This window comes from Brachyistius frenatus, unplaced genomic scaffold (genome assembly GCF_029030835.1).
Source record: "Brachyistius frenatus isolate BFR_SWC_R1_liver_20210118 unplaced genomic scaffold, ASM2903083v1 Contig_13, whole genome shotgun sequence".
Taxonomy (NCBI): domain Eukaryota; kingdom Metazoa; phylum Chordata; class Actinopteri; family Embiotocidae; genus Brachyistius; species Brachyistius frenatus.
This window is the reverse complement of record NW_027210612.1, coordinates 2,988,210-3,003,125: the sequence shown is the minus strand read 5'-3', so window position 1 is coordinate 3,003,125 and position 14,916 is coordinate 2,988,210. Positions and strand designations below refer to the sequence as shown.

At 41.2% G+C, this 14,916-nt stretch overlaps 1 protein-coding gene across 2 annotated transcripts in view; it reads right to left on the bottom strand.

Moving 5' to 3' along the window:
- The window catches only part of LOC138617642 (SH3 and PX domain-containing protein 2A-like), a 50,829-nt gene that overhangs the window by 15,686 nt on the left and 20,227 nt on the right, over window positions 1–14,916 (bottom strand). For both annotated transcript variants that reach the window (XM_069692798.1, XM_069692799.1), the window contains exons 6-7: window positions 13,516–13,547; window positions 5,089–5,217 (exon numbers count right to left, since the gene is read on the bottom strand). In XM_069692798.1, the coding sequence (XP_069548899.1) occupies window positions 5,089–5,217; window positions 13,516–13,547 (161 nt within the window). The remainder of the gene's footprint in view (window positions 1–5,088; window positions 5,218–13,515; window positions 13,548–14,916) is intronic.

Genomic DNA, 14,916 nt, shown 5'->3' with positions numbered 1-14,916 from the left:
GCCTCTGAAAGGATCCCCTCATGGTCTGAATGAAGCCGTAGCCCACGGCTCCTGTGCTCTCTAGGCTTCACTGATTTGGAGACACAGCAGTCCTTGAGTGTCTGAGAGCCCACCCCTTAACATGTTGCTCTAACTCAATGGTCAATTCTTGAGTGAGAGAGAGGTACCTTTTTGGCTCCACAGATTGATTTCTGCACACCATTATTACCTCTAACTCTGTGACAAGGTGCAAAAAACATACAGCCACAGAAGCCTGTTCCGCGATGCCTGTTACAAACCTCCCATTTGAGTTTCCATATCTAAAATTACAGGACAAGGTTAATTACTTTAGATGGTCATTAGTCCTTCCTATGTTAGGCTGAAAGAATGTGAGGGATGGGGATTACGCCGAGTGGATAATGCGTCTTCCATCTGCTGCTTCAACTTCTGCTTAAAAAAGACATTTAACACTTGGCAAGTTTTCTGTATCATGTCTTTGGTGGTTCATTGACAAGACTTATAGGGTTTTTCCTCTATTATAAAAGGAAACACGGTCTTGCTGAAACTGCACATACCAAATTGGGAAACGGAGGGTTTGAGCACAAGCAGCACAATAAGCTCAACACTGACTTTGCCTTTAATTCTCCGCAGAGACAGAAGCTTTGGAGTAAACATGAAGCTGTCGTGGTAAAAGCTGCAAAGTAATAGCAGTTCTCTCATTAACTAATTGAGTATTACAACGACACACCTTTAGGTGCTGCGAAAGTATAAGCTAATAATAACAATAGGGCTTTCACACCATTCGGTGCTCTGGCCCTAATAAACTATAATCTGTCCAAGATGTATAGCCGAGAGTATGAGCTCGTCCGAGGGGAAACAATATATACTGCAGATTTCCTGGCTTCCAGGAGATATGTAGTTTATTACTTTTACCAAGGTCATGTTCTCGCTGTTTGCTTTTGTCTGTGCATGAAAGCTTAAGAGTCTACATCCATGCTAGCAGCTCTTTGAGGCTGTATATAGCACAGTGGTGCTTAAATGCTAATGCAAGAATGCTAACAGTGACACCAAGACAGCAAGTAAAGCTTTCACCATCATAGCTTAGCTTGTTAGCCTGCTGATATTTGCCAATTCAGAATTACAACAAAGTACTAAAGCTGAGGTTCATAAGAATGTCATTTGTTTTGCAGCTCCTTGGTCATTAAGCAAAGTGCTGGACAAATAAAAGTGATGAGCTACTGAATAATCAGTTAAAGAAGCATCAATAGTATTGATCTTGAGGGGAACATGTAGGTTTGTGCCCGTGTTAGGGAAATCTATTTGAATCTCACTAAAATTCAAGAATGTCAACCTCCTGGTGGCAATAGAGGTCAAAGAATTGTACTTTGGGCAGGAAGAATATCTGCCCCAAATTTGATGGCTGTCCATCTAACAGGTGTTGAGATATTACAGCCTAGACTTGTGGACTTACCGACAGACTAATATGGAGATCCTCACAGCCGCTTGCAAACAAATCGACTAAACTCCAGTATTTATCTGTATCTTGCCACGACCCAAATATTGCTCTATATAATTCTATAGATAGCCTTACATTTTACAGGGGTAATCCTTTAAAGAGTTATTGGCGTGAACTCCAGACGAAGATGAACCAGCTTCTCTGAACATTGAGCTCCTGCTGAGCTCGGCCCTGAAATCATCTTGCTTCCAGCTTGAGCACGGACAGTGGAGATATTGTTGTGTTGGTACATTTTTTCCATGTGAAGGTAAAGCAGACATACTGCACATCAATCATGCCATGCTTGGGGCCAGACCTGTTTAATCTGCCAGCAGTATCCGTGGGCTTTCAGCCAGCCAGGCGAACATCACCTGCAGGGAAACCCCTGATACCTTCCAGCTTCTCTGTGGAGCTCGGTCAAACTGTAAATCATTATTGCTAGTGAGGACAAGAATTAAACAAGAACTAAAATTCCACTTATTCCACACTACTTATGTAAACTGGGCGGAGCAGTAGAGATACAAACATACCACGTGGTGCCAGGGGTCTTGGGGGAGATGGAGGGACTGATGGTGTAAGCTGGCGCCTCCAAAACAGACAAGCATTCCTCGAGTTTATTTGACAAACTGGAACTCGTATACATCAAACCCTGACTGATTCCATGCAGAAACTTTCATAACACGGCAGGACAAAATGCCTAACACCACACTTGAGGTGGAGGCCAGTCAGCTGCAATAAGAACAAATTTCCAGAAGTGTCTGCAAATAACTTTTTCCTTTCCTACATACTCCATTAAAGGGGCAAAGTTTAAACCACACCAATACAGAGCAATTGAACTGACCTAGGCTGCTAGCTTAGCTTTGGTTAACATCTCTCCAATATAGTGTAAACTGAGGAGGCATCCTGGAGGATCCATTAAGCCATTATAATGAACCAACCTCTCTGAACCACTAACTTTGGCAGGAAATTGCTTTTTCCATTTTCCCAGTTTCTCCCTGCACTACTCTCTCCTCCTGAGCCAGCATCTCCCCCTGGCAAACTCTCATAAAACAGACACATAAAATAGCTGTAGAAGGAGTGAGGACAAAATTTATAATTTGAAAACAAATTGTAACCGTTTTTGATAATATTAAACTGTTACTTATAACAATTTCGCATAGGTTAGGTCTTTATTTCTATGGATCTGAACAACTCCTGTCTTTTAAGAGTACAATCCCAGAGAAACCGCATGACAACAGAACATCAAGCTCTTTTTGGTCTGTTTATTAACACTGCACCAACATCAAACCCAACAAACCAGCAGTGAGTGTTAACTACTGTACCCACTGAAACAAAGACTAAAACACAAACTGTATCGTCAAGCCAGTGCAACGGAAAATACTTGCTTGGCTAGGGACAGCCGGCTGGAAAAGTGGAGAAAGCTGAGCTCTCTTATAGGTCTGACCTAGATTCACTGCCCCGTCAAAGGCATATATTATCTAATCCAAGGTAAGGAAAAGTCGATAACTGCACTGGGCAGCAGTCACAGCCAATGTCTATGGTACAGTAGCTTTAACAGCAGGACTTCTGTTGAAGGTCTTGGGTGAATGGAGCTGGAGTTTTCCATTTCTGGGTCTGTCACCATTATACTCTCTTAATCTTACACCTCTATGCAAAAAAATCTCACACAAAGCCAATCTGACACACAATGCTGATCAAAATTAGATGGCATTATGACTGAATAGATATTTTCCAGTCAGTGCACCAAAGACTCTGTCGGGGTACATATGCTGGTTTGAATCTGCAAGGCTTGAAAATCCATACTGGCCTTTTATCATAACAAACACAGTAGACACTTTTAGTACCTCTAACTCAGCACATTCACTACGTCGCTCTGTAATACACAGATCAATCTGTCACTAACCATTAAAGGGTTTGTACTTATCCTGCAAGGGAATGGATGGTAAATCAAATGAGCTCTGAAATCTTCTTAGCACACACCTGGTCTTGTTAGTATTGGCAAAGGGGTACGGAGTGATGTCACGCAGCCAAATGGAGCAGCTTTAGCAGACTTCCATTATAGGAGGTGTTGAGATTTCAGCTAAATGCTAGCTGTGCCTCTGGAAACAGTCTCCACAGCATTAACTTAAGGGAGGGGGTTGTATTTACTTCAGATTTCTGCGAAAGTGTCAGTTTGTAATAAAACTGTCAAATAGCCTTAGGATGTGTTTTAAAAAGCCTGCAGTCTACTGTTTTGCTTTCTCATGAGAAATCCAACCAAACCAGAGACGGATGAATGAGCTGAAGTGAAAGTGGCAAGAAAATATAGCCAGCATCAGAGAAGAGGACGAAACATTGCAATAATAACACGAAACTAGGTTACAGTAATAACACAGAAACCTGGAAATCATAAATCTGCATTGAGATGTGCTGAGTTTCACACAGATCAAGCGCCATGACTTTGCACAGTGGTCAGCTGAAGCACACAAGTGAAGGGGCCCCTATTTAAAAGCACAGGACCATGCAGTTCAAATTCATGGAGGAAAGCACTCATATAAGGCCCCTGATAAAAGGAGTTCAAGGTGTTGGAATATCCGCCTCACTGTGGCTCCCCATTGGGCTGAAATCCTACTGGAGCAGGGAGTGAAAACAAATACGCGAACCCGAAGGCAGGACACGTGACACTTCAAAGTAATCCAACTAGATGGACCTCTTTGCTTAAGGCCAGTGTAGCACTCACACCCATCGTGAAACCCAAGTCCAATTGCCTTCCTGGTCCCTGTTTCCTCCTCCATCTCTCTTTCCCCGTCCTTCCTCTGAAGAACATATGAGTCCCATTACTGTTTTACTGTCTCAGCACACCATTAAAGCTCAATGTCAGACCTTGTTACTGAGCCTGTACTTCTCCAGTCACTCTGGTGCTTCATATAATAAAGGGATTAAGGCAGGTGCTCAGATCTTGGTGTAATTCACCAAGACACATGATTTTCTAAAAAAAATAATATTAATTGCAAAAACAGATGTCACTAAGTTATCAGTTTACAGCATTTAAAATGTAACCATTGTTGTATCTTAGTCAAAACATATTTTTTCTAAAGATATAGTCTTTAACTTACAGTAGATAGGAGTTCCTGGAAGTGTTGCAACACATTTCTTGAATAACACAAAGTTGTGAATTATATCAGCATGCTACTGCCTCATTAAACATTCAATATTGTCAAAGTGAATCACACATACACTAAAACATGATGTTGGCCCTGTCTGCTAGCTCTTTCCAGAGGTTAAACAGCTGACTAAGGACTCTGTGCAGCTGGCATTTGTAAATCCGGCATGTCTTGCTGGCTTTCCATTAAAGTGAGGTGGAATAATTAATGCGAGTCTGGAAGACATTCCTCTTGCTGGAGGCAACATTCTGGCCCCCAGCCTAAACCAACAGTGGGAAAAAACAGGGCTGACTGCAGGCCAAAGCGAGCCTCCAGATGGGGCTGACTAACAGCTAGCAAAGTTTGGACAAAGGAGGTGCATGGGTTGAGTTAGGGAAAAGGGCAGAATGTTTGAGCAACTATAGACATAACGTGCATGCTGCCATTTCCTGGTCATCGTGTCTTTGTTGTGCATTTGTTTTGATTACTCACCACTCTCACTCTTTTCAATGATGTCGACCACTTCGCCTGCTTGGAGACGGATTTCTGCGGGCTCTTGTTTCTCGTAGTTGGCCACCACCACATACTGTTCCAGGAGCATGGGGTCCGAAGCATCCAGACCTGGAGTTGATGGAAAAAAACATGCTGTCAGCCAGCTGCCAGCCATAGGTCCACGAGAACGACTGTTGGGCACCCGCTGTGCCATAGGCCACTTTGTCTGTAGAGCTCAGCCAATCACAATATTCACAGGGTTCAGTGCATCTTCCCCAGAGTCTAGCCATAGAGCTGCATCCCCCTCCAGCCCAACATCAAGGGCAATGGAGATGATGCACGTAAAGGAAAAGAACCTCCTTCCGAAAATTGAAGGTTTAAGCAGTCAAATGCAGAAAATCCATTCTGTTTTACTGAAGAGACTTCATCCTTATTGTCCAACACAGCTGAGTCCAGGTCAGTCAATGCAGGTAGACACATTAACAGAGTTTAAAGAGGAGCAGCAATGAGAAAGCATTAGGAGATGTAGAAGTGACAGAAAAGTGAGCTAAAGCCAGCTGAGGACAGGACAGTAGAGTGAGAGAAAGAAATGGTTTCCCTTGGAAAATAAAGCATCTGCTAAAAAGCCTCCTTCTCCTCAGTTGGGGCTGGAGCTGGTGGAAGAGTAGGGGGTTGTGTACGCCAATCATAAGAGTCAGCACTAGGGGCCTTAAATAGAACCAGATGAAGGGGCTGGAGCTGTGCTCAGAGGGATGGCCCTCTGTCTCCATGAAACACTAGAGCTCTGACTACAGCGTGCAGCACAGCCAATTGAAATCTTCCTTTCCCTACTTCACAGAGTTAACCATATAAACTCCAGCTGTGACTTAGTTTGTCACTTGGTTTGTTCCCGCTTACCTACCTGGGTCAATATCCATCACTTCGCCAGATTTTGGTTTACAAACCAACGACAGGAATGCCCTCTTTAGACAGAAACAGATGTTTTGATTTGTGACGGCCTTTCAAGAACGTATAGCGACATCCACTGCATTTTTTTTTCCCTCCACAAGAGTAAAGCAACATTAACTGAGCCCGGCTGAGGGCTTAATCATGAAAAATCCTTAAAACAAGCATAGCTGAACGAACTAAAGCAGATCTAACAAGTGGCAGCTGGAATCCAGACACAAACCAGCTGACGTTGAGTTCACACATTAACAAGAGCTTCTGCTGACCACTGAGTTCAAAGCTGCAAACAGAAGGAGCTACTGTCTGCACACTTCAGATAATATCTGTTTACTACTGCTGCAGCGGACATGTACTTTTATGGTGTGTTTGAATAACAAGTAAATATCTATCAACCACAACCTCTTCTTATGGTCACACTAGTCCAAATGCTGCTTTTACTAACAGTCTTCAGTTTACTGTTGGGTTAGGTTAAATTTGTGAGCCTTTGATTCTCATAGCAAATATTACCAGCAAAATAAGACACAAAAAGAAACTAAGCAAGTCCAAACAGTGTCTGGAAATAGATGTTTATGCAACATATTTAGTCTAATCACAAAGTTCGGTGCAGAAACAATGGAAAGAACATCATTTAAATATTTCCTTTTAGTTTTTCAGTTTATAATATGACAGCAATTACAATATTTACAGCAAACAATGATATTTCTTTTGACACCATAATACAGAAACGTGTGGTTGGGTGGTTTGTTTTAACTTGCAGATCACTTAACCCTCAACAAGGACATAATGTGACATAATCATTGTTTATGTTACTGTTGCAAGATTTTTATTTCTGAAAAAAAGTATATTTAACTGTGTTACATTTATTAAAAGTATGTGACTATTATGTCAATTCTCTACTTTTGTGATATATGAAAAGGCAACTCTTAGATGCAGAGATGGTAAATGTAACCTGTGTGAAAGATATAATTGGAATAAAGTTCCCAGTTCACCTATGGTCTCGGTCTGTATAGGTTTTCAGATTTATTAGTATGCAGTGCCGTTATAAAGTGAATTTTAAATGAATGACTCTTTACTTTTTCATGACCAGTAATTTCCCCACAACAAACAGCAGCCCTGTGGATTTGTCCTGCAGTTTTACCGACTTAATGCTGAATTTGGCCTTGAAATGAAAAAAGGACCACTTGGGAACCCAAATATCTTGAAACTTGGGACAATGTTTTACAGAAAAGGAAAAGGAAAAAGGAAAACACACACTTGTCAACAACACAATTTCAAGAGTGATGGGTTTAAGACTCAGCAGATCATGATCTCGTAAAACTAAAATCTGTGTCAAATGATGTAAATGTAGCTATACAAAACACACAATTAACTACTGCGGTGAAAGAACAGTAAATGTGAGTCCCGAGGTGAGTGAGTAAAGACTTTGTCAGCAAAGTCAACAGGCCTGAAAAACAAAAGCTAATATTTCAGCCTCGTTCAGGAAATGAAATGTTTTGCAACAGCAGGAAGACAGAGCCTGAACAAGGAGAACATGTGTGAGAAAAATGAGCTGAAACAGACTTGAAACAGATAGGTCTAATTTCAAATTAACTACATGCAAAGAGAGCTGGTTATAAATGAGCTACATAAAAAAAAAAACTGTGGACAAATCACAGTTTCAACTAAATGTAGCACTTCCGTAAAGTTTCAGCACTTCAATCAGTTACTCCCCGTGAAAAAGGTGACTTCACATGATGTGTAATAAGTGTTAAAGATCCACGTCAAAAGTTTATAGCAGATATAAATTCTGATCTTGTTAAAAACAATTACAGTATGCTATATCTCCAGAGGCAGCTGCAATGTGCATGCAAACTGCTAAGAAGCAAGTAGAGATGCTAAAAACAGCTGAACATCATATTTAAATGTTTGTCTATGGCTAAAAGAATGAAAGGATCGTCCAGCTTCTGCCACTCTAGATAATAGCTGCATGAATTATTGCAATGCCACGCCAACCTCAACACTGACAATTCAATTGTATGAAAGCAAGATCCAGTTTCATATATTAAATAAACACATTTGGATTTACTTTATTGACTGGTGGTATTAATAAAATGGTACTCCAGTTCATATGTTTGGGTTGTGGGGCACCTCTGATGATATATAAAGTACATGTGAGCTTGCATGTGTGGTTTTGAATGTATATGAACAAAGAAGACCGAAAACATTTATGGGCTTTGAAAAGTATTTACTTCTTGGCTTCCATCGGATCGTGCCATTAACCACTCTCTGTGTTTATCTCTCCTCACTCAGATTTATACATGTGCTTCCTGCTCCCACCCTTGCACTCCCAGACGTCCAAACTCCATCCAGCCCCCACCCCTACCTCCACTCAGCCGTCGTCAGCTCCATCCAAAGATGATGACAGTTGGGAACTTTGCAATAATTCATCACAGAGAGGAGGAAACTAGAGAGTCTAGTCTGCCCATTTATACCAAGGATATTTTCTTTGTACACGACTTGTCAGGATCAGGCTTTTTGGTTGCTAGCGTAGTTGGCCCTGGCCTTTCTGTTTTAGTGCCACATTTGGGAAACCTGGGGTAACTTTATGAGAACAGAACTGGGTTGAGAGGAGTAAAATTTGGCAAAGTGCAATGCCTTTGTTTGGCTCATCAACAGCAGATGTGCAGCTGGATTAGAAAGGGACGCAGAACTGCTGTTCAATGTAGTACAGATGTACTCATGTCATTGAATCAGTATGTGGCCCCGAGGGAGAAGGGGCAGACCACAAATAAATAGGAGAGAAACAATCCCCAGAATCATCTTGCAGTCAAACACACTTCACACTGCAGTTAAAAACTGCTGAGTATCTTCATTATCGTCACTTCATCTGCTTGTTATTTCAGTATATTAGAGGTCTAGTCAAAAGTGGAAATGCCATTAAAAAAGTAACACTAAATTTGCATTCGATAGATTTTCAAATATCATGGTCATTAAGTCCACTGTGGGCCAATCAAAGTTCTGTTTACATTTTCTTTTTCTTACCAAAATGTACCTCATTCGTCAAAAGAAAAACATTTGCAAGGCAGAGGTTTGGAAGAATGTTAAATCCAAATTGTTTATAACCACTTTTGCTTCCTAGCTAACTTCTTTCCTGCCTTTGTTGGTGCATCGCTACATTTCTTGAAACATAATCAACCGTCCATTAGTGAAATACATGGAGCCACTGCAGGACTGAGTATTAGTTTAACCTGTATCTTTGTGTAGATACACATGACAGCAACAAAACTGACCCATTTATAAAAGCATTGCTCTATAGCTCTACTAGAGGTAAGAGACTCCACAGTGTCTACCTTTAACTTGAGTAGATACAATAGCACTGGATGCTGCTGATACAGGGGGTTTCCTAAAAGACGGGAATCAGATTCAGACCACTAATTTTATGAGTGGGACTTCAAACCAATCCTCCACTTCATTAGGTTTTCCAGCAGAAACGCTGATGCCCTTACCACTGACAGCTAGCATGTGAAAGAAAAGGAAGGAACATGACATATACCCCAACTTTCCTGACACTAAATCACAAATCAATAAATAATTTGCAATGGCATTCTCATACAGAGCAGTTTCTGACTTGAAAACAGTGCTTTGGGGCGAGAAGCTTGAGCTCTGCCTCCTGGGTGGGAGTCTACTGTGACAAATGGTCACTTATCAGAAACAGAGCAGCCTGTATCAGATCTGCTCTGTGCTGCATGGGGCGGAGCTTGGACAGAGGCAGAGTTCAGCAGTAACTTGGGAATGAAAAAAAAACATCTCTATACATGAAATGAACAGCAACTTTTATAACTTTAAAATATGCAACATTTGATTCAAACTTTGGTTTTAACCCACAATATGAATCTTTCAGGTACTATTAGACATCATTGTACATGAGTCTGGAAAGGGGGGCTCTGTATAAAGGCCCAGTATTCAATAGCTGTTCATTGAGAAAGAAGCTGCTGAAACAGCGCACGGTTGTTAAAGCAATTAGGAAGAGCTCATTTGCCCAAATGATTTCCGATGCCAGTTTAAAATCGCGCCCATCTGCAAACACAAACAAACACACGGACCTCCTGACCCACCCACCATTTGACTTGTTAACAGATTACTCTTTTCCGCCCGACATGCACAAAACCCACAGAGACACAAACCTCATGCAGATATGTACACCCTGTAGGCCCTCAGAGACCTGCATCTCAAATAAAGACAGCAAGTCTGCGCACATAAACACACTCCCTCGGCCTGTGCGCAACACTGACATGGTTTCCACTTGCCACGTAAACCTCCTCTCCTCTCCAGCTGCTTTTCACATGCACTACACCCCCGAGCGCACCATTTCTTTTTCTCTCCTACTTAATTTCTAATGTCCTCTGCTTATCTAACTTTCTTTTTGAATGCAGATTATTCATTATGCTTGAAAGATGATCTAAAGCTCCTGAACCTCAGTATCTTGAATCACAAGCAGCAGTTGATCCTGTTTCCTTTAGGGTTTGCTTTTGACAGCATGTCTCTTCATCAATCGCAGTCATCTGACAGTGATTTATAGCAACGGGCAGAGTATCAGCTGGAAATCCTGGCAACTTTATTATATGCTAGACAGGAGATAGCATGTCCTTCTTTGAACCCTGTGTCGATAGGAGCCTGGATACGATGTACAGTTAGTCATGACTTCGACCTGATAAGACTCACAACAATAAATAAGATATGCGTTTGAATCTTACTGAAAACGTATGATAGATGAAATCGCTAGTTTGTTTAACCCAATTCCATTTCAATACACTAATTTTCAATATTCTTCACCATTTCGAATCAGCCTACAAAAAAAAAGACACATCACCAAACATCAAAATGATGACAATATGGTAATTTCGACAAAGATAACAAAACCAAAAGAGAGCGATCATCTGTGAGTTTGTGTACACCTAAGAAGTTGCTCGGATTTCTTCTGCTTGCCAGGTAAACCGGGAATTACTCATCAAACCTCTAACCGCTTACAGTTTTGTGGTGAAGGGCTACATTCTCCTGTTGAGGGCAGGGGCTCAGTAAACTCTTATGGGAGACCTGCACCATGTAATTATGGAAACCTTAAGCTGCAGCTACAGCACAAATTCACCACACACTTACTGCACTTTATCTGCTGTCCTGCTTTAAGGGCAAATATTAATCTTTAACCACTAATGCCCAGCATGGGGACTATGGTGAAGGTTACAAGATCAAGTATTGAGAGCTTGTACAGTATGTGCACCATGTAAAGTGTGTTATTATTAGTTTCATTGATCCGACTGAAGGATTTAAAGTAAGAATAAGGCTAGAACTGTGTGTGCAAACGACCGGCACTATACAGTATGACGAACTTTCCAGGCAGCCGATACGAATGTAAGTGGAAGCCAAACTAATATCTTGCACAGACTGGATGTAGGCTACACACACACACACACACACACACACACACACACACACACACACACACACACACACACACACACACACACACACACACACACACACACACAGCTGAAATAAGACAATTTTTCCATTTCACTATGTAGCTGGAATTCCCTGTTACATAAAGCCTCAATACCATGGAACACGTAATGAAATTAGGTTGGGGTCTTATTTCGTTTGGTGGCAACTCCTTTCCTCAGAGTGGATCACCCACAGAAAATTAACTTACAGGTCATTTACTGAGACTTCCATGGCCCGGCGATGTCATACATTACTGTGGCAGACTGCAGGAAGGATGGCCACAGCAACTTTATATCTGATTGCAGGACTAACGTGTAATTTAGTAATGCATGTGGGTATTCTGAGACTGTGTGCACAAATACACAACAACTGCACAGCTGTTCACTAAACCCCACTCATACTTTTCCTGCTGCCTCCTACGCTCATATCCCCATGCTCAGCTGAGTCAGTCTTTCTGTCTTCATGCACACGCACGCACACACACACACACACACACACACACACACACACACACACACACACACACACACACACACACACACACACACACACACACACACACACACACACACACACATTCATCCAACAGTGGCAGAGCATATTCAAACAGGTGGTCTCTCCTACACTGTTTTCTTAACCATTACATGATAATACAGAAGTGTTCGGGCAGGGTGGGTGTTTGAAGAACATGTGCTCTTAAAAAAAACGTACAGCACTGATTCTATGTTGCAGTCTGATAACAAAGTCTGACTCCTGATTTACAGTTTAAAACAAAAAGATCACAATCAGTGCAGCATAGTCAGAGATATTTTTTATTACAAACTAGGGCGGCAGCTAACAATCACAACAATTGATTAATCGGTAGATTAATTTCTTGATTTTTTTTTTTTTTGTGTAATCCGTCAAAGAAATAAACTGATGTCTTGAAATTGCTTGTTTTGTCCAAGCAACAGTCTTAAACCCAAATATGAGACAATGAGAAGCAGCAACTTCTCATTTCCGAAGCTAAAACTAGAGAATATTTATAATATATAATATTTTTTGCTGAAAAAAATAACAATCTACTAATCAATATGTATCAAATAGATGCTGATTAATTTTCTGTTGGCAAATGAATTGCTTAATCATCTAATTATTGTGGCTTGATTATAAACATTCTTCTTCCTTATCAAAACTTGGGTCCTGAATTACCTGCAATGCAACCTAACCATTGGAGGAGCCATAAACTGCAGTACCATCAAGGGCCACTAGGGTTTGGCTCCAAAAAGGTTCTGGCTCCATATACTCCCATTCAACTTCTCTCATTAAATACAAAGTCAATTAACTTGTTTTTGGTGTGACATTATGGTGTCATTTAGTCACTCCCTCTTATTAGTTTTCTAATGGTCCATCTGAAAGTAATCCTGTCATTAATTAGACATAAAGCCTCGAAAAGCAGCAGGTTTGGGGATTGATAAGTCTGTTGATTGACAGGCATGTGGTGCAGTCAGGTTTCCACTATAAGTCGACGGGCGCAGTATCTTCGGGTTTCCAATCAGATCAAGTCAGACCCATCGCTCATTCTTCTACAGTTCATCCAAATATGGTCACTTCTGGTTTTAAAATAGCAAGATGGCGATGGCTGAAACTTGGCTGAACTTGAGGATTAAGAATGGCCATTCACAAACCAAAGGGTGATGTCACAGTAGGTCGCCGATTGGTACGTTCAGGTATTTATTAATTTTTTTCAAACTTTTAGTCTTCAGTCCCAACTAATGCCGACATCCTTTTCACATCCTCCTCAAGATTTGTAAATAGGCTTTCATGTGTGAAATTGGTGGACTTCTCCTTTAAAATTCAAGCCGTTTTGTGCAAATGTTTTACAACCATTCAAAATCATTACAACTTGTACATTAACAGACCTTAAAATCAAAATATAAATGAAGTGAGCAGTAAATACAATAAAGACACAACACAAAAGGATGGAGCACATAGGTACTTATTGAGGTAAAAAGACTTTCTTACCTGATTTACGTTTCCCAGAGCTTCCACACTCTCTGCAAAGGAAACAACACCAGAGCAGCATGGTCAGAATGAGTGTGAGTGCATGAGAGGTCAGAGTATTAATTTAACTCTGTCAATCCAGTAACTGGTTACAGCTGAATCTCCGCCTGGGACCATCCGACTGCAGTTGGCACACAAGTACCAGCCAAACCCTCGTCGAGAATGTATGCAGAACTTGACCCACGACCAGAGGGAGGGAGACAGGGTGGGATACATACGGGTGAGTCCCACAGTAAGTATATCAAGGACAGTAACAAAGCAAATCATCAGCTCTTTTACCCAACATACCACCATGTGTTATACGTATCCGTCAGCAGACAGGGATAGGGACGGGGAGATGCAGCTGCCTCTGTTTAACAGAACAGCGTTTATTTACTTGACAACAGTATCATATCTCCCTGTTAAGTCCCATTCATGTTTGTGTGAAAGCGTCTTACTGTTCCAAAGCGGCGACTGTATTGAAACACTGAAAGGAAGCGAGTTTGTGTCAATGAACCTGCTCTGTGCTTTGACGCTCATCACAGTCAAAGAGCTGCAAACTCACCATTCAATGCTCACATTTGCTGTACACGTCTGTGTGCTGCTCAAAGGGCGTGTTTACATTTATTTCTTACAAATAGGCAAAGTTAAAAGACAGTGTTGTGTGGTTTGGCTAAATGTTATTTAGTATAGTGGCTTGGAGAAATAAAAGCACAGAAAAAAATTGAAACAGAATTGAGCTGCGGTGCGAGACTACGATGGAAATGTTTCGAGGGCGGCACGAAAAGTGATGGACATAGCTGGGACATGCTTGTTGTTGCCATGGTGACTAGTTAAGTTACAAAAGTTCGTTGGTAAAAAAAAATATCTAAGTCTTCTGCCTGTTTGTCTTTACACTCCACATGCACGATTTATAAATCATTGCAAATTTGAATTTGATGGTGTTTTCTGTAAGTGCTGCACCTCTGCTGCCAAATTGGTTAAGATGTTTTCTTGATGTGCTTGTGATTTGTCTTTTGGCACATGTTTTCTCAAGCTGCAGTGCGCTGGGCTCTCAGGACCGCCATAATTTAGGCAGGGACAGATAATTTGCCTAAGTGTAAACCGTCAGTGTTGCTCTATTCCCCCGCATAAAAATATACAGCAATTGTTTTACACTGACAGAAATTTGTCATTTAGAAATAAACAATGAAAAACAAGATGAATGCATTTTAATTAATTCATTAAAAGCATTGTCAGCTCAATTGGAGTGCTCATGCTTCATTTGCCGTAATGCAGGTGCATGAGTGATGATACTTCAGACCATTTTAGGAGGCGCGGGGCCGACTGCATGTCCTCATTTAGTTAAATGAGCTGCAGAGAGAGAGCACTGAGGAGAAGCTG